Genomic DNA, 26,815 nt, shown 5'->3' on the forward strand with positions numbered 1-26,815 from the left:
ACATTTCCTCCTCTGTCCAGAATTCCTGTTTTTTTAACACTTGCGCAAGAAATTAGGTTTGTATCCTGTGTCTTTGTAGCAACTGCTGAAGGCCGAGGAGTACAGCTGGTCCCTAGCAGAGCTCATCCACGCGGTGGTGCTGCTGACTCACTACCATTCCCTGGCCTCCTTCACCTTCGGCTGCGGGATCAACCCTGAGATCCACTGCGAGGGAGGGCACACCTTCCGACCGCCTTCTGTCAGCAGCTACTGTGTGTGCGATATTGCCAATGGGAACGGAGTGCTGGAGGAGATCCTGGGCAACCATTCAGTGAGTGTACGGGCTGTTCCCCTGCTGCCTCTTCCCGATCAAGTCTCCATTCACCAACACCGGGGCTCCAATACAGTCTATAATCTAGCTTTATTTGCGTAACTTTCACAGAGTGTAGCAGACGTTAGTTATTTTTGCAGTTTTTCGGTGCCGCTCGATCGCCCCCGAGCTGTGATGTTTTCTCCAGAGCTCAACGGGCGCTCTCTGGTCTCTCTGTGCTGCAGGTTGCGGAGGCCTCCTGCGAAGTGGAAGCCCTCATGGAGAAGATGAAGCAGCTGCAGGAGTGCAGGGACGAGGAGGAGGCCAGCCAGGAGGAGATGGCCACCCGCTTTGAGAGAGAGAAGACCGAGAGCATGCTGGTGGTGTCCACAGGTGGGTCTGCTGTCCCGCTGCCTTCCAGCATCTCCAGGGCGTGGATAAGCACCTCAGAATTGGTTCCAGTCTTAATTATCTGGAATGTCTTATGAGAAAACTGTAATGAGCTTGGGCGTGGGAGGGAATACAATGGATTTCTGGCCTTGAAGACTGCAGTCGTAATCTATGAGATAAGTCACTGTTGTAAAGTGATCTGAAGGCAGATTTTTGTAGGGTTTAGGCATTTAAGCAGACAAGGAATTGTGTAATGTTAAATAAAAGCAGCCAAGCATTAAAGCAAAGCTTGAACTGACCTGCTGTGTTTCTACCAGCAGAGGAGGATGAGACCATGACGACTCGAGATGTCTCTCGGCACTTCGAGGACCCCAGTTATGGATACAAGGACTTCTCTAGGCGTGGAGAACACGTGCCTACTTTCCGAGCCCAGGTTGGATATGCTTTTCTGATGAATTACTGCGGTTAAGAAATGCAGTGAAATCGCATAAAATGAAGTGCTGTTTGTACATGGACTAAAATTTCTGTGCATGTTTCTTGTTTTAGGACTATAGTTGGGAAGACCATGGCTACTCTTTAGTCAATCGCCTTTATCCAGACGTTGGGCAGCTCCTTGATGAGAAGTTCCAGATCGCTTACAACCTGACGTACAACACCATGGCCATGCACAAGGACGTGGATACATCAATGCTGAGGCGTGCAATCTGGAACTACATCCACTGCATGTTTGGAATAAGGTGAGCGATTTTTAAAACTAAAGATTAAAGTGGGTGAAGAAACACAAGCTGGTGCCTTTCCCTGATACTGTCTGGATATGTCCATTGCATTCTGGTGGCAGATTGTGACCCATCTAGAGCTTATGTTGTTTTTGTTCTTTTTTTTTCTTGTTCCAGATATGATGATTATGACTATGGAGAAATTAACCAGCTGCTAGACCGCAGCTTCAAAGTGTATATTAAGACTGTGGTCTGCGGTCCGGAGAAGACCACTAAGAGAATGTATGACAGCTTTTGGAGACAGTTCCAACATTCCGAGAAGGTACGGGTTACGTTACGTCGGAAAACTAAAGTGCTGTGAATTTAAATAAATTGTTTTGGGTGTTTTTCAAAACAAATGGCTGCTTTTTCTAAAAGCTGACCTTCAACAGTCCATCATAGATTGGGAAAGGACATAGATAAGATGTTCAAATAAATCTGTCTCTCGTTTGTTAATACCTCTGGTAGAATTTGTCAGAATGATTTTGCTGGTTTGTTCTTCCAGGTACACGTTAATTTGCTTCTTATGGAAGCTCGCATGCAAGCAGAACTGCTCTATGCTTTAAGAGCCATCACGCACTACATGACATGAAGTGCCCATTTCTCTTCTGTGGACATATCAAAGGATGTTGCATAAACCTTCATGAAGGATGCTGAAAGTCATCTGGACTGAGCGCTGGCTGGCAGTCTGCTGGGGATGACATTGTATCATTATGCGCTGCAGCTACATCTTCTGGGTTGATTCTCCGCTGAAAGGAGTAGCAGAAGACTGCGAAGATGACGCTTAACTTCAGTATTCCATTGCGCCTCGAAAACGCCATGAATCTTTTCACAGCTTTAACGGCAGTGCACTGAGCTGCACTGGAGTATTTAGATTTCATTGTTTGTTTGTTTTTTTATGAAAGCTGAGGTTGAAAAACCTGGCGTTGGAAAGCATTGCTCAATAAGCTGTAGGGGCTGGGTAGCGTGTAGATGTTGTTGTACAGTGGTGGTGCCGCTCTGCACACCAGCAAAAGACTCCAAAAGGATACTTCTTTATTTAAGCTATGTAAAGGGTGAAAGTAACACTGCGCCTGTCTGAGCCGCCCTTTGGTTTACTGTAAGAAATTATCCTATTTTTACACGTGCATAGTGAATTATTTCAATTCCCCTACCACATGGGGTTTGAACATTTTGTAAGCAAGACACTTTGGAGAATGGGACTTTATTGCTGTATAATTTCTTTAAAAACATTTTCTCATAGGTGACTTACATTTTCCAAGTCAGTGTAAAGGTCTTCCCCCAGGAAGTGCACCTGTGTTTTATATCCCATCATGTCTTCCGCGGAAGGTCACCTAGCATTGACAGTTTTACATTTGAATTTGAATACCTCTATAAGTGCTCTTCCTGAGCAGAATTTTGCACCTCGTCTCCTTTTGTTCTACTCTTCTTTTTTTTGTAGGTGGCAGAGCTGAAGGAGAGGTTAATTTTGACTGCACTGCTACGGTCACCAAGTTAAACGGTTCATACTGTTGTTTGACCCTGACCGTTAAGAAGCTTGTGAAGTTGGAAATCCTGTTTTGCTTAATCAGTTGCCACCACAATTCTTGATCTGAAAGGAGAATTAAAAGTTGTTGGATGCTAATCTCAGGACACACTTTGCGTAAGAAGGGGGGGAAGGGTTCTCCTTAAATTAAATAGGTGTTCATAAGAGAAAGGTTTCAAAAATTGTTGGGACTAGAGTTAACAGTGTTATGAGCATTAAAATGGGGAAAAAAATAAAAGGGTCTTTTCACTTTCAAAAAGCAAATGGGTTTTGTAGAATGGATTTTTAAATTATAATCACTTGTATCAGTGCTTACTTTTTTCATTACATATAAAATTGAATTGTGAAGAAAGTTTATTACAAAACAGTATTCCTAGAGGCATTCTTAAATACTATGAAATTATTACTATGAAGCTGAAGTGCCATTTTGGAAATGAAAAGAACTTTTGATTCAGGGGTTGTGTTCTGTTTTGTCAACATCATGAAAGAACACTTGCTTCTGTGTGCAGTGTGTGTAAACAGTTAATATATTAAAAGGACCAGGCTGGAGGCTGGTTACTGGACATGAACCTTAGTCAAGACTGAGTTGAGTGTGGTACCAGTGAACTGACTGGGACTCCACACTGCAGTTTTTTTGCCTGGATTGCTGATCTTGTACATTAAACATTTAAGAGTGTAATTCTTCCAGAAGGGTGATATCCTAAAAAAAAAAAACAATCTCTTGCCCCACTGCAACTGTCGTTGCACGTAAACATGTTTCTAACAAGCCATTTACTCTGCTCTAGGTTCTGTAAATACATTATTGATACAAGTCAGCTGTGATCAATGCATTTGTTTTAGTATTTTTATCCTGCTATTTTTGATGGCTGTTTTTTCATTAATACCAAAATGAAAGGTCAAAAACTGAAGAACAGTTCTGTATTTGTGCAGCCAAAAAAGCAGGACCAGCTGTTGTTTTGTGGGTTTTTATTTGATAAACAGACACATAAGCTCAATACAGTGTTATTGTATCTCCTATTACTGTGCTATTCAAATAAACACAATGTTGAAAAAATAAAATGACATACTATAAAGTATTTAATGCATTTCATGTTTCATTTCTCCAGTTCCCTCACCATTGCAACAGTACTGTGTTTGAGATGGCAACTTATATGCAAGTAGAACTTGGATAGCTCTATATAAACACAGGTCCTTTTCTTATGTACTGTATCATTACAAATATGTATTAGAAATGCACAAGCATACTATGAATGGCCAAACACAGAAGTGTTTACTCTCCTGGATTGATAGTATATTATGTAATGTGCAAATATAGAGTATAGAAGAGAGAGATAGAATAATGAAGAACCAAATACCTTTAAGTGCACCATAAAAGTAATTTTACATATTTTAACCTTGTTTTCACAAAGCTGAACTCTGTAAAAAGTAGGTTGACGTGCCAATCACTTATTAGGTTGTCATTTAAGTAGTGAAAAATAATAGGTTTCTCATTAATAACTGCAATGGCTTAAAAATCCCAGTGTGGGGGAGCTAGTCAATTTTCATGCACAACTGCACTGTCCTCAGTATTCTATGATCACAGACATTTTTTCCTACTACTTTGTCTCCTAAAATGAATGCAGTATGACTCAGATGATCTGTAGGAGAGGCACTTCAATCGGGTTCAGAAAATGTTTAGAGCCCAGCTGCTGTCCCACTTATGACTCTCCTTGCACTGTAACTCAAAACTGGAAAACTTGTATATTAACTTCAAATTACACATCCTAATGCATCTTGTAACAAAGACTACAAGCAACAGTGTGAGAAAGCATATTTAAAATCACTTCTTGTGAAGCAAGCATAAATGTTTCTCTACAGATACTTGAAGATGAAATGGAAAAAATCATAAGATGCCAAGATCATAGCACTTCAAACTGTGGAAATGAGTTTGTTTCACCCTCCTTTTTCAGATTAAAAAAAATAAAGCACTCCTCCAAGCTTGCGGAAAAATTAAAATGGAAGATTCACGTGATGCCTGAAAGGACAACAGCAAATGGGTCATAAGACAAAAACACAACTATCCTTATTTGTAGAGTTCATGTTTTTATTCAGTCTAGTTTTAAGCACATAGTGTGTCATCTTGAAATGCAAAGTGTAAAATAAAAACAAATTCGTCTTAAATGTTATATAGCTGATTATCTGCTGTTCTCACTTAATGTTTTAACATTAGAAGTAAACACTTTTTGTAGCCAACTACAGTATGCCCTCTAACTAAAACTCCAGTAACATTACTGCATCCAATCACATAGTCCTTGTTATTGGCAGCAATAGCTTCATCAGAGAACAGTAATAAGACAGTCAATATTGTGTTATGAAATAACACTTCAAGTATAATTTTGTTTATTACTAGTGTTTCAAAAAACTTTTAACAGGGGTTCTGGTTAGTGATATATCACAAATCAGTGTCATGTTTGTTCAATAATGTAATATTATTTCAATTATTAAATTATATCATATTGTCTAATCTAGCGACAGGTATTTGATTACAATTTGGTGGCTGATCAGGAATAATTGTAAAGTCGTCGGTATCCCTAACACTTTGAATTAGGGGTTACAAGAGCCATTGCCAACATTTTTATTAATGGAATAGAAAAGTATTAACAATGTGAAAATTGAAATAAACTAATGTTGATTAGCTGCATGCTAGTCACAAAACAATCTATGTTTTAAATCTGTATAGAATATTATCAATAGCATGTTAATAGAGTGCTTAGAGATGATTATAATGGAGAAGTGAAATGTTACCTAATCACCTAACACAACTACACTTCTCCCACCATGCATTTGATGACTCACTTAACAGTACATCTTCTGTTCTTAAAGGTTTTGTGCTGATATCACACCATGCCAGTAGAAAATTACTACCACTTGTCTATGAATATATTATTGCACTTTATAACAAACTAGTAAAACCACCAGTCAGGTCTATCTCAACACATTTTCCTTATTTCCATTATTAAATACACATTATCTTCACATAATACACTGTATATTTACAATTATGTTAAAGAATGTGCAGCATTGACTGTTCACACTTACTGCAATTTATGTTTTTGATTTTCCTTAAGACTGAAGAAGAGTTTCATTTATAAATGTTCTTATTGTATATGCCATCTAAACTGAGCAATGTGAAAACCACATAATAGATATTAAAGTGCATAAAGGCTAACCCAGTGTGAAGGGCTCTTAATGCCCTGTCTACGGAAACTGACTTTGCTATGACGGAGTGCCAAGTGGCTCCAGGACAGAGTACTGGTTCTGGATCCTGTTCATCAGCTTTTGAGCCACTGGGACAAACTCCGTTTCCCAGCATGCCTTGTGGAACTCTTTGAAGTCTTCGCTCAAGTTCCAGTGGGTGGCTATGTTTTCATCTGTAAAAAACAAATTGTGAGATACAATATTTCTAAAAATGCCTAAACATCCCCAGCAAAGGTAAAATCACAGGAGGACTGAAGTTACTTGACCTATTTGGGTTTTAGTCCAAATCCTAAAATGTCAAATTAATCAAGGGAATCTAATATAAAACTAAATTAATAATCAAAGTTCTCCACCAGCTCATTACTGACATCAAGGTAAAGCTTAACTACAGGAAATTGGCTGATGATATACATTCACAAAAAAACACCATGAAACTGCCTTTTACAAAGAAAAGTAGGTAGTATTTGATCTACAGTACATGCATGTTTAGACTTGTGTTTGCCTGTTTTGGCACACAGTCTTTGTTTCAAGAGCATTGTTCCAACAACTTACACATAGAATCACCTCAAATTATTTTTTAAGACTGTCTTCCTCGCCTGTCCAAACAGCTCTTACTACTTGAGCAACTGACAATGAACAGATGGAAACAACCAAGTATGAGGGACTCCTACATTTTTTTTCCTTCTGCAGGGGTTGTATCAGTTACATTTCAAATGTAACCTGAACAAGGTACAAGCTCCAAGCCTGATCCTGGGGGACCCCTGTGCCTGATGTGTTCTTATTCACAGAGTAAAGACTTTCAGCTGTCTGCGCAGAATATATTTCTCTTTGTATTTTCTCTAAGGTACAGTTATGCAGTACTGATGATTGTTCATCATAGCATATTGTTTTTAGTTTTTCATTTTTGCTTCTTAATTTCAATTCAAGGATTATAGTTATAGTTATTTTAAAATAAAACTCAAGTAATAAGTAGTACACAGCTATGTAACCCGAAGACATGGTGCACGACTCTGATTTGAGAGAAGACTGAAAAGGGGGATCTTTTGAAATTAATAATCACAACAACTCAATGTCCCCAGAAAAATTTGCAAACATCTCTAAAAGATTCAGATTCAGCATTTTTTAAGGGAAGTTTGGATTGCACAGAACAATTACATCATATTTGGAATTACTTCAATACAAAACTTCCTCAAGTATAATGTAGTTCTTCATAAGCACCTTCTTTTAAACACAAAAAACAGTTTTTTAAAGAGCTTCTCACCAATACCAATAGGGCATGTAAAGACTATCAAAAAGGTAACATCTTAAGAAGTTAACAAATACATTAGTATTTACAAACTACCACAGATTATGAAAATTAATATTTTAGCCTTTGGATCCTAAAAACCAAACTTGTTTATTGTTAATAGCCTGATGCAAATGTCTTATTGATTCTGTTAAAGAATTCTTTGTATTTTCTTTGTTCTTTCCCTGAATCCCACTTAAATAACACAACTATAAAATGTGAAGACATTCTGATTTGCTTTAAACTGACTTGAAGAAATAACGATAATACACCACTCTTTGAAAGAAAAAGAAAAACACAAATGCCTTACTACCTAAAAAGACAGAAAGAAGCTGAAGCAGTGATTTTGTCTCCTCTTCTCCAAAGCTGAAAGCTGCACTTTCCTCACTGTAGTTCCACAGGGTCTTACATACAAGACCCGCCAACTGCCAGTCCACTGGTCCAAAGTCTCTCAGGCAATCGATCAACCTGCAAGTCAGTTGAATAACAGTGGAGTTACATTCAGTGTTAATTACAGGGACATTTCACCTGTTGGTATTTACATAATAGAAATGTCTATAAGTGAAAGGCAATCCTACATTGACGGAAATGGCTTTTTAACCACGTGACATTCATGTTGACCCAACTAGTAATGGCACTCACTCCCAGCATATGCTGTTCAACTTCAATAAGCTGTATGTCAGTCCTGGCTTTTGTCAGTCTCTTTCAGCTGGTACAAGCTAGACTGACGAAGATCTAGACATTTACACTGACCCGTTGCACCAGAAAAAAACAGAAAACAACATGTCTGTTGGGATACTGGGGTGTCTAGATTTTTTGACACCAGATCCTTAAAAACTTACTTCTGTATTCCTCCTTCTCTCAGTATCGTTCTGCTGGTCTTGTCTGCTGTGAGGTTGATAAGCACTCCGCAAGCAGAGAAGCAAACATCCTGATTCTTTGAATCCAGCAGCACAGTCATGAATTTGTAAACTGGGTAAATAAATATGTACAGATATAACATTTTCCTATACTGATGGGCTTTAAAAAAAAAAACAAGTGCTGGAACCAACAGTACTGACTGATTTCTCAATCAAATATTTAAAGGATTAACATTATGAGACAAAAATATTCCTATACAGTATATCAGAAAACCATAGCAGGAAAAAAAGAGTGACTATATAAAAAAAACATAAAACTTTATCAGGAAATATCCAGCCCCTCCAAGCGGATGAATTCTCTGAAGTGACTGAATATTATGTCATCCAAAGCAGCCCAACTAGATGAAAAATTAAACATATCACTGCTTTTTTATTAACAAGCTATTTATACCAAACACAGACAACTACACTACGCTGTAAAGCAAGAAACAAAATGATACAAAATAATCTTGAAGCACTGACAAACATTAAGAACAATTGTGCTACTGAGATGGAATCAAAGCAAAAATTATTTAAACTGACACAAAAACTATTTAATGGAACACCTTTTCAAGGATCTATGTTGTCTTAGCCTGATGAATGTTCATAGGAAACAGTTCACTGACAAGTTACATTACTATTTCATAAATACATCTTCTTTGGGTTGAAATTTGAAGGAAATGTCATGGTACAGCTTTTCTCTTCTATCTTCAGCCAGCTTTTTTATAAGGTGGTATTGGTGCCTTACTGTGGATATTTAAGATATTTAATTCCACATGTTTTTGAACATGTGACACAAAGCTTACCATGCTTTTGCAGAATAAAGTCCCGGATTTCCTTAGTTTGTGAGAAATTTCCAAACACACGAGTTGCCTCCAGCACTGCCTCCATATTATTACTCAGCAGCAACCGTAGGAGTACTGTTAGTTTTCAACAGAAAAACAAATGTGTTGTTAATATAAATACAATTTGGTCATTTTCATTAAAAATCATCCCTCCGAAAGGAATCCATTAGTAACAGGGATGTTTTGAAACACACTCCACAATTAAGCTGGGATTTTCATATGGAAGGGGGCATTCATACATCAACTAAACCAACTTCAGGCAGGACTTTGAGATGATTATTTACAGTATAAACGTTCATGCAAATCAACACAAACATACTTTTCCAGAATTACATGACTCTATAATTTAAAAAATATATACTTAAATAAGGAATGAGAGATGGTGTAATTCTTTAAAATATTTTTCAAGAAAAACATCAATCACATTACTTTAAAAACAATTCTAAAATAAAAAGGCCTTATTTCTTAACACAGAACATAGCTGTACATCACATTTTATTGGCCTTATTTTTTTAAAATATTATGACACTTTTAATAATCCTTTTTTATATTGTAGGATGTTTCAAGAAAAACATCAATCACATTACTTTAAAAACAATTCTAAAATAAAAAGGCCTCATTTCTTATTATCACAGAACATAGCTGTACATCACATTTTATTGGCCTTATTTTTTTTTAAATATTGTGACACTTTTAATAATCCTTTTTTATATTGTGGGACTGTGGGAACCAGGCTGATGTGTGGCAGCCCTTAAGAATTCAAGATTCAAGTTTAGGATTTAAATCTAGAGAACAGGCTGTAAACAGAGATCAGTTGCAGCATGCCGACAGCCCGTCTATGTGAGGCTACAGAAGTTTCTAGGCTGTAAGCAATCACCTGTGCCTTGGCTACAGCATGTCATAAGTGTATATTTATAAATCACTAATCCTGTTAAACAGCAATAAGACCTTTTAAACCTTTGATAAGAATTACTTTAAATTTGCTATTCACAATTCTCGGATTATGATTCTCTATATGTAAAGCTCATAAAACCAATGCTTACAACAGGAAATAAGTCTGACATGGTAAACAGAACAATGCTGACATTGCTGAAACAAAACCTTCAGTGTGTTTTTAAGTAAGAAAGATTCATTCCTGACATTTACAGACATTCTGCTCCTTAATGTGGATCCAATGAGTGACTGGCTTACACTCGGCAATATGAAGCTGTTTGGCCCTCACCACAGAGTTTTCAGCTGGGTAATATGATAGATTGTTGATGGTGGCTGCAGCATTGATCACAAGCTCCTCACATTCATCAATCGATATGTACTCTGGTTAAGAAACAATATAAAGAAACAGAATGCCTTAGTGTCCCCCTTAGAGATGCAACAGTGACATTTATCATCACTCAGGAGACTGGCATCTAGCATGATAAAGTACTAATGAGATGCAGCATTGTAGATCACATTTGCTCTGATAAGACTGAAAGCAGAAACTTTCACATAGCCTTAATTAAACAACTCAGCATTAACTGATTAGATCTAAGCAATGTGACAAAGCAAGCTTTTCTTATCAACTTCTCTAAACCACCCAAGCATTAAAACATTAGCTCAGCATAATTTTATTGAAATAAAATAATGTATCCTTACCATTTTATATAATAAATTAAGTGGAAGCATTTTTATAAAATGGAGCCAAATATTGTTTTTATGTTACAAATATTGCTACATGACTGTAGAATACACCTGAAGTTATAAAACATGGAAAGAAGTAACAAGAACAGTTATAGTTTATTTTTCTTGTTAATTCAGAACTATTTAAGTGCGAATTCTGTAATCAATATCTTAAGAGACTAAAACTTGCCTTTCGTGTCTGTATGTGAAACAGAAAAACCATACAACTGATCAGGCTTTCAGTAACCAAATGAGTCACATTTTTTAATTCATACTGTAACTGGAAATGTCCTTTATTGTGGTATAGCATTTCCAAACCAAGTACTGTGTTTGCTGCCTAAACCTTTCAGTAAGTGATTACTGACGCTACAGTTGTGCAAAACAGGATGTCACTTTGCAGGGTGACACTGTACACGAGCTGCGAAGAATAATAAGTATGTGCAGAATAACATGCGGACTTCCTTTCTAAATACAAAAAATGCAGTTAAAGAGGTAAAACCCCAATATTGATAAATTGAGTTCCTGAAAGAGTTTTTAAAGCTTCATTCTAACTCAAATTCAAAGTGAAACCTTCAACATTTGATTTATGGAAAACAAAAGTACCATTGCTATATTAAATAAATACAAACTATATTAAATGTTAAAGCTAGTAGATAAGGTGGGGAGCTGCGTCAGCATGCGTAGGCTGCAAAGGGACAAGTAATAGGTTTATTCCATGCTGAAAAAAAAGAAGAAAGAAAACATTTCGTTTCGGCCGTGGAGCCTTCGTGAAGGTCTTGACACACCTGAAGAAGGCTCCACAGCGGAAACATTGTGTTTACTTTCTTCTTTTTTAAGCATGGAATAAACCTATTACTTACAGTATATGTAGATAAGTCTAGTTGAAGTTAATGTATTGAGAAAGATTTTTCATTCATTGTATTTTTTTTAAAAACATTGATAACCTACCGAGTACTTTAACAAGTAGATCAATACACTCTTGTTTAGAAGCAAGTGCTGTGCCGACAGTGGGGTGAATTGATAAATTTGCAAGAACTCTAATCAACTTGATGAGAACATCCTCCACCTCTGAGGGACGTCTTTGATTATTCTGTCTGCAATCTTTGGAGCAGTCTTCTGGCGTGAAACCCATCTCCAGGTAAGTGTGGAAAAGCCCCAGAAGCGTGTCAACGCTTCCTTTTTCTGTGAAGAACTGTTCTCGAGCCTCGTTGTTCTTTGCTGTCAGGTTTCCAAGAGTGAAAACAATACGAACCACCAAGTCCTGGAAATAAAATCAACACAAAAATAAAAGCACCATAGCTGCTTTAGTCTTGGGTTATTCTAAACGGAACACTTAAGTTTAACATGATGCTGAATAGACATTATCTTTATGTTTTAATTCCATTTGGGAAGACATACTGATTTGCAGAACACTATCAGTCAGTTTGCCATAATTTGTACACATGCAATAAAGGGCAGAAAGTAAACGAAAAAACAGTGTCATACCAATGTATAAAAACGTGTGTTTTTGTGTGTAATTAAAAAACAATCCTGTAAACTATTCACCTGCCAGTAACAGACAAAATCAACACTGATAGAAGAAGGCAACCAAATTGTCAAAATAACACACATTAGTTAGTCTTAAGATGTGAATGTAAGAAAAATAGAGCTGTCTATCCCTTCACTATCACCTAACGTCCTCAAGACAGGTTTTCTCCACTCTGAGACCTGGAAAGAAACAGTCAAGACTTGGAAGCTCAAAGTAGCAGCTCTCTAGTTACCTCCATTACAGATACTGAGATTTAGATATGATCAGTATGTATGTTTAATCACACAGCAGTCACTTAAATAAAAAAGTTACTGCTGAAGACTGTATTCTTAGGAAAACTGGACCCTGCAGCCAAGGGGGCTAACCTATTCCAAAGAGTAGCTAAGGCAGGTGAAGACTCAGTTGCTCATGTGGGGACAAAAGACATTGGTTTTCATAACAAAATAAATTCAAACCCGGGGAAGAAAATTAAGAGTGGGATGAAATCAGAAGTTTTCTGAGGGGTCCTCACTATAGCATGCAATGATGAAAAACTGTCAATGTTAATCGAAAAGAAAACACAAAATATGGTGTGCTAAAGAAGGCTTCAGCCACTAGAATCCTTTTAATGGCAAAGACTATTTCAGTTGTACACGGAGAAATTGAAGCTACTGCATTAGAATCTAACTGTGATGCAACTGGATTATTGGCTACACAGCTGAGATGGGATGAGATGGGGGTGTATCACTGTACACCAAGAGCATCCAGGTCCAGGAACTTGGAACAGATGAATCAAATAAGCCACACGTGAAAAACGTATATAGGAGTTAGTGTTAGAAGTACTGTATGTCATAGGGCACCGAATTTAGTTATTGAGTAAAATGTGTGTAATAAAATCAAGACCTTATCAGAATGTCGGAAGAATCAGTTATTTGGGGAGATGCAAAATTTTCATCATATTTGAAAAAAGATCAAGGACATCAGCAAATTAAACTAATTCAATTCAAGCTTTGTTGGCCCCTGGGGGAAATTATTTTTACGGCACAGTCAAACACAACACAATGATAAATAAACATCATCAAAAGGAACGAGAATACAGTATTGTTACAGGAGAAAAGAAACGAGACAAGGTAGTTACTTTGCATTGTTTAAGAGTGTCATTGCAGTGGAAATGAAAGATTTCCTGAGTCTGTTGGTTTTACACCTTGGGACACAGAGGCGTCTCCCAGATGGAAGAAGTGTGAATTTGCAATGGTGGGGGTGAGACACACACTCCATGATGCTTTTGGCTTTCTTAGTCACCCTCTGTTTGTAAAGGATACTCAAGTTGATTTGATTATTCCAGATTATTTTGCCACTTACATTCACTAATTTACCCAGCCTATTACAATTACCGGTACTTATGTTATTAATAATAATAATAATAATAATAATAATAATAATAATTGCTTACACTTATATAGCGCTTTTCTGGACACTCCACTCAAAGCGCTTTACAGGTAAGGGACTCCCCTCCACCACCACCAATGTGCAGCATCCACCTGGATGATGCGACGGCAGCCATAGTGCGCCAGAGTGCTCACCACACATCAGCTATCAGTGGGGAGGAGAGCAGAGTAATGAAACCAATTCATAGACGGGGATTATTAGGAGGCCATGATTGGTAAGGGCCAGTGTCTTTTAATAAACTGTCTATCTGTCTGTTTGCTTATGCAATCATTATTGTGCAAAATGTACAGCAGCCCTGTGGTGTTCCAACTGATGTGTAGCGAATGTCAGATAAGCACTTCCCCAATTTGACCTGTTGAGACCTGTTAATTAGGAAGTCTAGCACCCATCTTATCAGGTTGTCATTCAGATTGAAGTACTTTGAGAGTTTCTGTGCAAGCAATAGTGGTTGTATTGTATTGAAAGCAGAGGAGAAATCAACAAATAAAATCCTTACAAAGGTCCCTGGTTGGTCCAGCTGTTGATAGACTAGATTTAACAATGTCTGTATTGCATCATCAACAACCTCCTTTCCCTGTATGCAAACTGCAGGGGGTCGATGAGGGCTTGTATGCTCTTTGTAATGTGTTTCTTCTGAACTATTCTCTCAAGTGTTTTCATTGGGAAAGATGAGAGGCAACCGACCTGTAGCTGTTAAGGCCACTAGGCTTGGCAGTTTTAGGAATAGGAATAATGATGTATTTCTTCCACAGAGAGGGAATGATCTATAAGTTTAAGGACATCTGGAAGAGAAAACTAAAAAATATTGCAAAGCTCATTTGCACAAAATTGTAAGACCCTACCACACACATTATCTGGACCTGCACTTTTCTGTATATTGATTTTCCTAAAAAGCCTACATACCTCTGCTGTGTCAATTTTAAAAAACTCTCCAGATACAGGGTGAATATCCTATGAGCTGAGGTGGTTGTAGATTTCAATTCAAAGCGAATATAAAACCATGATTTTAATGCCCTGCCATGCCATCCTGGTGTCACCTGTTGTCATGATGTTCTTTATTTTCACCCTAAACTGTTCCTTAGCTTTCCTGGTCTCCCTTTTCACCTCTCTCTGCAGTTCCTTCCTGAGCTGGGTGTCTCCTTGAGCAAAAGCCAGTTTCTTTTTTAGGAAAACATGATAAAGGCTTTTTGTTACCCAGGGTTTGTTATTGGAAAAAGCCTTCAAGCTTTTGGTAGGGATGATAGAGTCGACGCAGAAAGAAATATAATCTGATACCACAACAGCGAGTTTGTGAATGTCCTCCAATGTGTTTTTAAACACGTACCATCGCGTGCAGTCAAAGCAATCCTGAAGCCGTTTAGTGCTCTCCGTGTCCCAGGCTTTTACTGTACTTTTCTCCTGTTTGATCCTCTTGAACAGCAGCTGCTAGATCGGCCTGAGAAGCACAGCGTTGTGGCCGGAGTTGCCCAGTGTAGGTCTTGAGAGGGACAAGTAGGCATTAGGAACTGTCCCATAGCAATCATCGATTATTGTATTCAACAGCATGGGGCAGGTCACGTATTGGTTATACGTTGAAAGACAGTGCGCAGCTGTTAAAGTCTCCTAAAATAAATTTAGGAGCATCTGGGGATATAGCGTCCAGTTTCTGGTTAACATCAAAAATTATATTGGAGGCCTTTACCGCATTCACCTTAGGGTGGATATAGATGAGAGTAATAAAAAGCTGAGGAAATTGAAGGGGTGCAGAGAGACACTGAGCAGTCTGATGTCAGGCGTGCACATGCTTTCATGGACGATGATGTTCTGACGTCAGCGGTTGTTTATCATCTCCGCCGTGATGTTTACCTGTGCTTTCAGGATCCCTGTCCAGCCGGTGTAGAGAAAACCCCTCAGGCTTGACAACATCGTCCTTCACGGTCTCGTCCAGCCAAGTTTCTGTAAAAGCTAGAATGCAGGCATCCCGAAACCCGTGCAGGAACCGCACGCCGGCATGCAGCTCGTCTAGGTTGCTCCTCAGTGAGCGCACGTTCAATAGAAAGACGGTGGGCAGCCAGAGCTTATTTCTCCTCCGCCGGAGCCTCTGTCGCAGTCCTCTCCTCTTGCCATGCTTGCGCTTAGTTTTCTGATTAAAGTTCGTATTTTTTGTAGAACACAACGTCTTGCGGAAGATTGGCAAACAGTGTATCCGAGGGTTGGAAATCTTTGGATCTTAAAGTTAAATGGAATTCCCAGCTATGTTTCAAGCCAACAATGCCTGCATCGTGCGCGCCCCAGCCATGGACTAGTGGAGCCGGTTGTTGGTGAGACGAGATGTACATAATAAAATATAGAAAAATGAAAATAAAATAAACAAAACATAGAACATAAAAAAATAAGTGGAAAGGACAAAGACGTGCCACCAGTCACTACAGAGCAATGCTCCTACTATCTTCTAAAAGAGTAGAAATAACTAAAAAACAATGTTCTCAAATAGTTTGTCAGTTTTTACTACTGGAGATGTGTGTATTGATCTAGCCTTTTCAAACAAAGAAAGAGTGAGGAAAACAGATGACAGAACAAACAGAGAAGTGCAATCATAATATGGTTATGTTTTGAAGTAGGATTTGAATCTCTACACGTGGAATCCAAAGCAAAGGTTAACAATTTCAGGAAAGCAAACTATAAAGAAATGCGAGTTTAAAAAAAGAAGAATCGAAGAGGATCAATTTGGAGTCAGCAGATAATAGATGGCAACATTTTAAAGTGAAATTGCTTGAAACACTGAATAACAGTGATCAAAGAGTAAGAAAATCAAAGGTTAGAAACCAACTGCCCAAATCAATTAAGATAAAATGATTACGAATGAACTGTATCTTGTTAAAGCAATGGAGTTCAACAAATTAGTGCAACAGTGCACTGCACTACAGAAGCTTCAAAGGAAATTCAAATTTAGGTCAAGGAAAACACCTGACAGATAACATGTAATGAAGACAAGTACAGGATGTTATGTGCTTGCAGAAGTAATATACACTGCAATTAATAGATGGGAAAAAATGAGGATAGAAATACATGTTGACGTAACTGTGGTCTTCTAGACAATATGGGAAACCAATACAAAAAACAGAAACAGAATAGTAGGATGGTTAAAAGCATATAATTTAAATCAAGGAATGATATGCTAAAATTGTACAATATACAAGTAAGACTTCATTTAGATTATAACCAGTTTTGGTTACAAAAAAAGATATTGAGGATCTTGAATCAGTTCTACTCTGATAAGCTTACAAACATAACCTTTTTAGTCTTGAAGATGGAGATCTATTAGGGGAACCAATTAAATTAAAAAGCCAATTCAATTAATAATTTAAAACATTTAATGCCTTGATATCTCCCTGTTCATATTCATCTCCACTTTAATGAGAGACGCTTTAAAAGGATAAATGAGATTGTAATAGATACTAATCAGTTTTATTACTGTATTAATCAGTACAGTAATGTTTGTATTTTGTGTCTTCACTGAAATGAATTGGTAAATGTTTTGTTTAGAATTGTACATCAATGGAAAGAAAACATTTTTTGCCTACATGAAATGCAATCGTTTCCTAGTGAACACCTACAAGAAAAAACTTCAAGGTGAATTTAAACACTATAGTATTAGTGTCCATGTGCTCTCTTCTGCAATTTTGGTTCTTTGTTGCTGTTAATCCTATTTAAATACAGTGCCCTCTAGATTTATGCATAAATGAATTATGGATTAGATAATGCCTTTATGAAAGAATTTTAAAAATAATATATTCTAATTGTAATAGCACATCATACTAATAGCAAAGTCATATTTAATGTTATAAAATTCTAATTTAAGTAATTTAATATATTTATTCAAGAAAATACAATTAACGGATCCTTTCAAATGGAATACAAAAAAACCAACAATCTACAGTATGTAACATTCTGCTCATTGGAAGTGGAATGGAAGCCTCTAACTATACAGGGGCCTCTGAAGAATTTCTGTTTTCCTGGGGTTTAGAAGGAGTTAAACACAAGGTCCCAGGCCTGAATGAGAATGGCAGGGCAGAAGTACAAGGAACAATAACATGCACGAGCATTTTTTTTAGTAAATACCAATAAATCTAGTTAAAATACCAAATCATGATACTGTATTTTGCCACCACCACATTGCCTGCCTCATTGCAACTTTGCAACACATTCTTAGATTTCTTTAGTTCTAAGATTGACAACATCCGGCATCACATTCTCTCCACTACGCATATCATTTCCATACCTCCTCACTCCTCATCCAACTTCTCTGGTTCCCTTCTCTCTTCTTGACTCAGCATCCCTCAATAAACTAGTTACACGCATGAAACCCACCACATCTATTTTAGATCCCATTCCCACCACTTTATTTCAGTTCTGTTTCTCTTCTCTCTGTCCTATTGTCCTCAATATTATAAATTAATCCATGAGCACTGGCATTGTACTGTACCAATGGTCCTCAAAACTGCTGCCATTGACCCAGTGACAAAAAAGCCTAACATGGCTCTCGACAATTTTAACAATTTTTGCCCCATCTCCAACTTACCCTCTTTTGCAAAAATTCTAGCATGTGCTGTCACACTTCAGTTACATAACCACTTACCGCTCTGATCGCTGTCACTTTGCCTCTCTAAATGGGTGCAGGTCTGAAATTGGTCTTATTAAGTCTGGTGTTCCTCAGGGCTCATTACTGGGCCCCTTGCTCTTCAGCTCTTTACATGTTTCCACTTGGTCAGCTTTTAAGATCACATGGCCTCAGCTTTCATTTCTACGCTGACGATACTCAAATATACATCCATACCAAACCTGACACTGATGTGGCTGTCTCTGTTATATTTAACTGCATCTCTGACATAAAAATTTGGATGACTCAAAACTTCCTTCATCTTAACTGCGACAAGACTGAAGTCATGCTTATAGGCATCCCCCCATCAACTTCGTAAAGCCAGTCCTATAACCCTATCCGTAGATGGTTCTGTACTTGAGCTTCAATCTAAACGGAAAAACCTTGGGGTTATATTAGATTCTGGCTTAACATTCGACCCACATGTGCAGCATACTGTCAAAACATATTTTTTTCACCTCAGAAATAATCACCAGACTACACCCTATGCTATCACTAACTGTGGCTGAAAAGCTAATCAACACATCTGTGTTCTCTTGAATTGACTACTGTAATGCTCTACTCGCTGGGGTATCTAAATCTACGTTGAACAAACTGCAGTATGTCCAAAATTCAGCAGCCAGAATCCTGACCAGGTCTAGTGCAAATGATCACATTACTCCTATCCTGGAGTCCTTCCACTGGCCTCCGGTCAAATTCCATGTAGATTTTAAAATCCTCATGCTCACCTATAAGGCTCTGCATGGCTTGGCACCTCAGTACCTGTCTGAACTATTATCGCCCTACTCCCCACCTTGCAACCTTCGCTCTTCTAATTCTGGTCTCCTTACTGTCCCCCAAGCCCATCTACATTGTATGGGTGACAGGGCCTTCTCCTGTTATGCCCCCAAGCTCTTTTACTCTCTCCCCAAGGATATCAGAGAGTCACCTTCTCTAAACTCCTTCAAATCCAGACTCAAAACCCTCTTCTTTAGAAAAGCCTTTACTTAACTGGTTCCATTCTTCACCCCTGCGGCTGGAAGGTTGCTGGTTCGAATCCCACCGCCGGCAGAGGAATCGTACCCGTTGGGCCCCTGAGCTCCAACTGCTCCAGGGGCGCTGTATAAATGGCTGACCTTGCGTTTTGACCCCAAGCTTCTCTCTGTGTCTGTGTGTCTGTGTGTCTCATGGAGAGCAAGTTGGGGTATGCAAAAAAACAAATTCCTAATACAAGGAAACTGTATATGGCCAATAAAGTGATCTTATCTTATATACACAGAAGACATTCAGCAGCAGCAGTAGCATGCACCAGCATGGTTAAGGTCAGAGACTTCTGTGAAGACAGTAGGCAAGCAGGGGATTGCTGTGAAACAATCTACAAGATGCACAATCTTCTACTCTCCAGCGTAGAGTCCATTATCATTAAGACACTTAAGTTCACTGGTATAATGGCCACCCTGCCAGGAAAAGGATGCAAGTGTATCTTGCCAGTACAAGCTGTGAGACAATCAGTTTTAAGACGCAGCTGAAGATGTTGTATCAATCTGGTATCTTCAGGATACAAAATGTACAAAAAACTCATATTCAACACTGCCTGCATAAATGCGGCTTTCAATGAATAAGCATCTCCTGAGGGTAAACCATAGTATACAAGGACAAGTAGAAAGACATAGCTACTAGTTTATTTCAGTATTATAACTATTAAGCAGAACACCTCCTAAAAAACTAATATATCCTTAAGTCAAGGCAGAATACCTACATTACTGAAATATGTAAAAAGTCCAATATATTTGTTCAGTTGCGCATATTATATACTGTATACTGAATTTAAACAATTTATTAAACAGAATCCTCACTGAATTATCATTAGGAGTGTTAATTCTGCCGAAAGTTTTCCCAACACCTTACTGTGCCTTCTCCTGAAGAAGAGTCCTGGGAGCTTGGCAGCTATCCAGTTAGATTTCAGGATAATTCAAATACGATGGACTATTGATAAATGCAATTCACTTCTACACATTCGCTTGCAGCATGCACAATGAAAAGTGTTGCCAACTTACTTGACATGAAATGCATAGGGAACAGGCTTGTATGATGAGTACTGAGTTTTACCATCAGAAAAAAAGCACAGTAGTATTTTTAGAACATGAAGTGATATCATGTGACTAGAAAAACATTGTGTGATACAGTAGGACATGATTGCAATTATACCTCAATTTTTTTCATGAAACAATCCAAAGTTTTTTTTAGTTTTACATTTAAAAAAAAAAGACAAACCCAGTACAGAGCTATATAACAAAATAGCACCCAACACCCTCCATACAAACCCTTGGTAGCAGTCCCTTTGCATTCAAGCACTCAGCCCCTTCCATGATGTCCCATTTGGTTGAAATACAAATAATACATTTGTACATTTTAAGTGAATATTTGTAATCAGAACTGAACATTCAAAATAAACACTTTCACATGGTTGACCTAAAATATGTTGATTGCATATGCATAAGTATTTCCAAAGTCAATACTTGGTGGAAGCACCTTTGGCAACAATCACAGCTGCAAATCTTTTAGGATAAGTCTTTACCAACTAGGAGGGTGCAACTTGCTCAGGCTCTGTCAGGTTAATAAGGGAATGCTTAATGGCAGAATTTTCAAGCCTTGGAAGAGGCTCTTTCAACAGTGACTCTTGGAAGGTACTGTATTAATGGAAGACATCTCCTGTGACAACATTCAAGGTCGATTCACCTGAAATACCTTCTCATAACTACTGTATATATAACCCCTCATGAATGCCATCAAGTGAAACTAGCTCTTCGCCCCTTGTAAACCAGGATTTTTGGAGGTATAATTTAATTTGAATTTAAATAATTTCTAGAAAGATCTGCTTACGAGTGTTAGATCATCTTATAATCTAAGAAGGCTTCAAAGGCACTTTGAAATGTTCTCTTACATTCTACTATTTCCAAAACGTTTTCCAAGTGCTCCTGTAAGACATATTTGTGTCTGATACATGCTGAAGGGAGTCATGAGGGAATACTGTGAAGAAATAAAGTGTGATAACTGCAAAGCGTTCACTACACATACCTTCTTTCTCTGGTGCTTGTTGAGCAGTATCAAGAATAACCGGTAGCAGCCTGCATAGCTGGCCAGTGCTGCACAACATTCAGTGTAAGAAGAGAGTTTACTGGAAAAACAAACAAACATATGCTTATAGCTATAAACTGTGATACGCTCAAACATGGAACAAATTTATTTCTGAAAATTCTAAAAATGTGCAGTACTGAAAATAGGACTGTACATATTAATCCCTGCAGGGCAAGCACACCCACTCCCACACGCATATGGGACAGACTGGAGGCACCAAGTGACCTGGAGAGTATGTCTAGGTGGAGGAGGAGGGAAAGGAGGAAACCGAAGCACCTGGGAAAACTTAGGCAGCCATAGAGAGAACATGCAAACCCCACACAGAAGGTATCCCTGGCCACAAAAGAGCCCAGAAAGCAAAGCTGTGATGTAGTAATGTCAAGTGCGATCCTATCCCAACATAATATAGACAGTAACATATACAGTGGTGTGAAAAAGTGTTTGCCCCCTTCCTGATTTCTTATTTTTTTGCATGATTGTCACACTGAAATGTTTCAGATCATCAAACAAATTGAAATATCAGACAAACATAACAGAAGTAAACACAAAATGCAGTTTTTAAATGATGGTTTTTATTATTAAGGGAAAAAACAATCCAAACCTACATGACCCTGTGTGAATAAGTGATTGCCCCCCCCTTGTTAGTACATAAATCAACTGTGGTTTATCACATCTTTGGAAAGTTGAGTTCAATTTCTCTAGCCACACCCAGGCCTGATTACTGCCACACCTGGCAATCAAGAAATCACTTAAATAGGACCTGCCTGACAAAGTGAAGTAGACCAAAAGATCCTCAAAAGCTAGACATCATGCTGTGATTCAAAGGAATTCAGGCACAAATGAGAAACAGAGTAATTGAGATTTATCAGTCTGGAAAAGGTGATAAAGCCATTTCTAAAGCTTTGGGACTCCAGCGAACCACAGTGAGAGCCATTATCCACAAATGGCGAAAACATGGAACAGTGGTGAACCTTCCCAGGAGTGGCCGGCCGACCAAAATTACCCCAAGAGCGCAGCGACAACTCACAAAAAGAGGTCACAAAAAACCCCACAACAACATCCAAAGAACTTCAGGCTTCACTTGCCTCAGTTAAGGTCAGTGTTCATGACTCCACCATAAGAAAGAGACTGGGCAAAAATGGCCTGCATGGCAGAGTTCCAAGATGAAAACAACTGCTGAGCAAAAAGAACATAAAGGCTCATCTCAGTTTTGCCAGAAAACATCTTGATGATCCCCAAGACTTTTGGGAAAATACTCTGTGGACTGACGAGACAAAAGTTCAAGTTTTTGGAAGGTGTGTGTCCCATTACATCTGGCGTAAAAGTAACACAGCATTTCAGAAAAGGAACATCATACCAACAGTAAAATATGATGGTGGTAGTGTGATGGTCTAGGGCTGTTTTGCTGCTTCAGGACCTGGAAGACTTGCTGTGGTAAATGGAACCATGAATTCTGCTGTCTACCAAAAAATCCTGAAGGAGAATGTCCGGCCATCTGTTCGTGACCTCAAGCTCACTTGGGTTCTACAGCAGGACAATGATCCAAAACACACCAGCAAGTCCACCTCTGAATGGCTTAAGAAAAACAAAATGAAGACTTTGGAGTGGCCTAGTCAAAGTCCTGACCTGAATCCGATTGAGGTGTTGTGGCATGACCTTAAAAAGGCGGTTAAGGCTCGAAAACCCTCCAATGTGGCTGAATTACAACAATTCTGCAAAGATGAGTGGGCCAAAATTCCTCCACAGCGCTGTAAAAGACTCATTGCCAGTTATTGCAAACGCTTGATTGCAGGTGTTGCTGCTAAGGGTAGCCCAACTTGTTATTAGGTTTAGGGGGCAATCAGTTTTTCACACAGGGCCATGTAGGTTTGGATTTGTTTTCCCTTAATAATAAAAACCTTCACTTAAAAACTGCATTTTAGTGTTTACTTTTGTTATCTTTGTCTAATATTTCAATTTGTTTGATGATCTGAAACATTTCAGTGTGACAAACATGCAAAAAAATAAGAAATCAGGAAGGGGGCAAACACTTTTTCACACCACTGTATATATTTAAAAAAACATTTTATCATCACAAGATAAATCCATACAGCAAAAAAAGTTTAATCTTTACATATGGCAATATTTAATTTGGAACATTTTCTAACACTTTATCCATAAGTGATTGCAAAAATATCTAGATCCGGACCCAGGTGTGATCATAAGAAACATTTTTGATTAAGTGTTAAGCTTGGACAAAACAAAATACCATCTTAATCATTGCTGAAGTTAATCAAAGCTTAGTAAAGTACCTCAATACTCTGGCTACGTTCATGCAGATATCCTTGTCATTGCTGTGTTGCTCCAATATTACACAGAGTTCTGGAAATCCACTGTTAGAAAGGAATTCCAGTCGGGACTGGGGAAGGTCAGCCAAATTTCTTAGGGTAGCTGTCAGCTAAAAGGACATATGAAAGTAAGAAAATATCACAAATGAAGCGAAAAGGGTAAATGAAAGGGATATAGTGTATGCATAACCTTATAGTAGCTTGTAAATGAATTGACACCAAATATAGCATCCCTCCATGTCAATTAATAATAGCAAATAGGCTCTTATTGTTAAAAAATACCACAATAATAATTTCATAATTATGTTTAAAAGATCTTGTCTAAAATTATTTCTGATTGGCATTCCAACTTTTATATTTTACTGTATGTTACCTCTGTACTCTAATCTAAAGTATTCAATAATACCTGTATTTTTACAACTTTCCAGGACAAATGTCTAAATTTAAAATAAATGAAGAATATTTGTCACCAGATCTGTGGTTGAAATAGGGAAGAAAACAACAAAGATAAGTCAGTAATATGAAGGAAAAACTGGATAAGTAAAATAATGAAAAATGTCATTAAGGCTCTGAGCTCAGCAATTACTGACACAGCTGATACCATTGTTTCCAAATTAACAGAGCACATTCAAAAAGTTATCACAATAAATGCCTAAAACTGGACACTATAATTATTGGCATAGCAAAGGACCCTTGGGAATCCCTGTATATCTAATGACAAATATGCTGATAATGAATAGTCAGTCTTTCTTATTGTCATATTTAATTAAAAACTAAATCAATTAAACAAATAACACAAAACACGATTCATTTATCCTTAAATAATGCAAGATTTAATAATCAAGTGGCACCCCCATGAGCACCAATGACTCCAAATTAAATATTAACTGTAACCATTAAGCAGTCTCTCACAATGGTTTTCTGGCCCAATTCCTCCTCACAGAACTGCTTCAGCTCTGAAACATTTGAGGGTTACATTGCATGGACAGTTTGCTCCAGGTCCTGCCAGAACATTTCATGGGCGTTTAGGTCCAGACTTTCACAAGGCCCTTAAAAACATGGAATTTTTCCTACTGCTGCCACTCCTTTGTAGATCTGCTAGTGTGTTTAGGATCAGTGTCTTAATTCAAGACCTACTGCTGGTTCAGCTTCAGGTCACAGGTCGATAGCCTGATATTCTCTTCTGATCTCATACAGAATTCATGGCTGTGTCAATGATGACAAGCTGTTCAGGTCCTGAGGCACATTAAAGTACTCCCAAACTATCTTACTCCCACTGCCACGCATGAAGGCTGGAATGAGGTTCTTCTATTCAAAAGTAGCATTTGTTCTCACCAAACATAATGCTTCTCATTGAGTCCAAAGAGTTCTACCTTTGATTCGTGGAAGAGACATGGAACAGGTTACTATTAACCCTACTGGATTTTCACACAATGACTAATTTTGATCCAAGAAAGCTATCATGGTGAGACTACAAAATATCTACATTTATCTTTTAGGTTAAAGATTAAAGGTTAAAGAAAACTTTCTCAGCACTGTACATGCAGTTTATTGCATGTAAAGCAATTAGCTTGACCCATTCTATTAAAATAAAATCATGTAAACTGATCACAGGAACAGAAACATACACAGATAACTGTGGACTGTTCCAATATTTCAGCCAGATTTAACCAGGCAACATCTTTCGCAACAGAACTGGCAGCCTGTCTATCTGTTGACTGTTTAGTATGAAATGATAAGGTTCTGGGAAAGAAGAACCTCTGCTTATTCGGTTTTAATCCAAAATAAAATACACTCTGCTAGAGACAGCAGGTTTTTTTAGTTCCCTATTTATAATCCATCTTCCTTTCTTCTTATAACACTTGAATAATATATTTTATCATATAATTTATGTTACATTTAAAATAGACACTTTTATAACAACAGTTTTTTCCAATGCATTGCTGTATGAGCATTTCTCAAATTTTAATCTAATCTACCCCCATGCTTGCAACCCCTACAACAAAATCCTTATACCACAAAGATCTATATATTATTTACCTACCTAATCAAACAAATGACTTTGCAACTCTAATCTAAGAAACACACATTTTATGTTTACTGAGCAAATGGTGAGCACTACGTTGACACAAAACAGGGTGTGTGGTGCTTTTTTTGTATGCCGCTGGTCTAAGGCAGCATCATGCAACAACAGCAGCTCTGTACAAAGGTCTGTTGAATCCGTTATCACAAAGCCACGCTAAAGACTTTAAGAACATACTGTTCTGTCACACTTAAAAATAACACCACAAACCGACCTGCCACAGCACATATTGTAAAGTGATTTAACTAAGGTCACTAAACTCACTAATGCACCACCTACAGTACAAGGAAAAACACTCACCAGCTCACTACAGGGTTTTCTTTACCACTTCAGTAGCTCTTTTAGAACCATTTAATACTCTGACAAGATGCAGCTGAGGCTATTACATAATCGCACAGTTTACAACATTTGAAGAAACAAAATGAGGAGATATGGAGCTAGAAAGTCAATGATACACCATTGGATAATCAGAGGGTTACACAAGAGTTATTATAGCAAAAATGAGAACAATGCAAGACTATAAAAAGCCAGTAAAACATTTAGACTACAGTACCCCAGTAGCTTCCATTTCATTTCACGAACCTATAAACATTGAAACAAAGGCCCCTAGACATTGTAAGGTCAGCATTCATTAACACTTTTGTTTTGGAAAGAAATTGTTAAACCCTGGAAGGTTGTAACATCTGTGAGCAATTTCTAATGTCTGCAGTAAGAAATAGAAACAGGCCAGTGAACAGGAGGTCTCGTGCCTCTCAAGGTTGTAATGCAAGATTTTTGTCTGCCTACTTATTGATACCTAACTAATGCAATTC

General features: G+C 37.9%; 2 protein-coding genes across 15 annotated transcripts in view; one reads left to right on the forward strand and one right to left on the reverse strand.

The window, feature by feature from the left end:
* sesn1 (sestrin 1) overlaps positions 1 to 4,035 on the forward strand; it is a 79,122-nt gene extending 75,087 nt beyond the window's left edge. For 4 of the 8 annotated variants that reach the window (XM_015350317.2, XM_069178625.1, XM_015350351.2 and 1 more), the window contains 6 exons: positions 80 to 316; positions 535 to 682; positions 997 to 1,112; positions 1,226 to 1,416; positions 1,573 to 1,717; positions 1,940 to 4,035. In XM_015350317.2, the coding sequence (XP_015205803.1) occupies positions 80 to 316; positions 535 to 682; positions 997 to 1,112; positions 1,226 to 1,416; positions 1,573 to 1,717; positions 1,940 to 2,026 (924 nt within the window). In that variant the 3' untranslated portion in view covers positions 2,027 to 4,035. The remainder of the gene's footprint in view (positions 1 to 79; positions 317 to 534; positions 683 to 996; positions 1,113 to 1,225; positions 1,417 to 1,572; positions 1,718 to 1,939) is intronic. The other 4 variants (XM_015350343.2, XM_015350358.2, XM_015350324.2 and 1 more) reach the window with 3 other exon arrangements.
* The window catches only part of armc2 (armadillo repeat containing 2), a 58,229-nt gene continuing 35,322 nt past the window's right edge, over positions 3,909 to 26,815 (reverse strand). For all 7 annotated transcript variants that reach the window (XM_069178621.1, XM_069178618.1, XM_069178623.1 and 4 more), the window contains 9 exons: positions 23,885 to 24,030; positions 21,534 to 21,633; positions 11,830 to 12,142; positions 10,417 to 10,539; positions 9,187 to 9,300; positions 8,324 to 8,453; positions 7,795 to 7,949; positions 6,211 to 6,369; positions 3,909 to 4,973 (listed from right to left, as the gene is read on the reverse strand). In XM_069178621.1, the coding sequence (XP_069034722.1) occupies positions 6,215 to 6,369; positions 7,795 to 7,949; positions 8,324 to 8,453; positions 9,187 to 9,300; positions 10,417 to 10,539; positions 11,830 to 12,142; positions 21,534 to 21,633; positions 23,885 to 24,030 (1,236 nt within the window). In that variant the 3' untranslated portion in view covers positions 3,909 to 4,973; positions 6,211 to 6,214. The remainder of the gene's footprint in view (positions 4,974 to 6,210; positions 6,370 to 7,794; positions 7,950 to 8,323; positions 8,454 to 9,186; positions 9,301 to 10,416; positions 10,540 to 11,829; positions 12,143 to 21,533; positions 21,634 to 23,884; positions 24,031 to 26,815) is intronic.

Source organism: Lepisosteus oculatus, chromosome 2, assembly GCF_040954835.1.
Source record: "Lepisosteus oculatus isolate fLepOcu1 chromosome 2, fLepOcu1.hap2, whole genome shotgun sequence".
NCBI classification, from domain to species: Eukaryota; Metazoa; Chordata; class Actinopteri; order Semionotiformes; family Lepisosteidae; genus Lepisosteus; species Lepisosteus oculatus.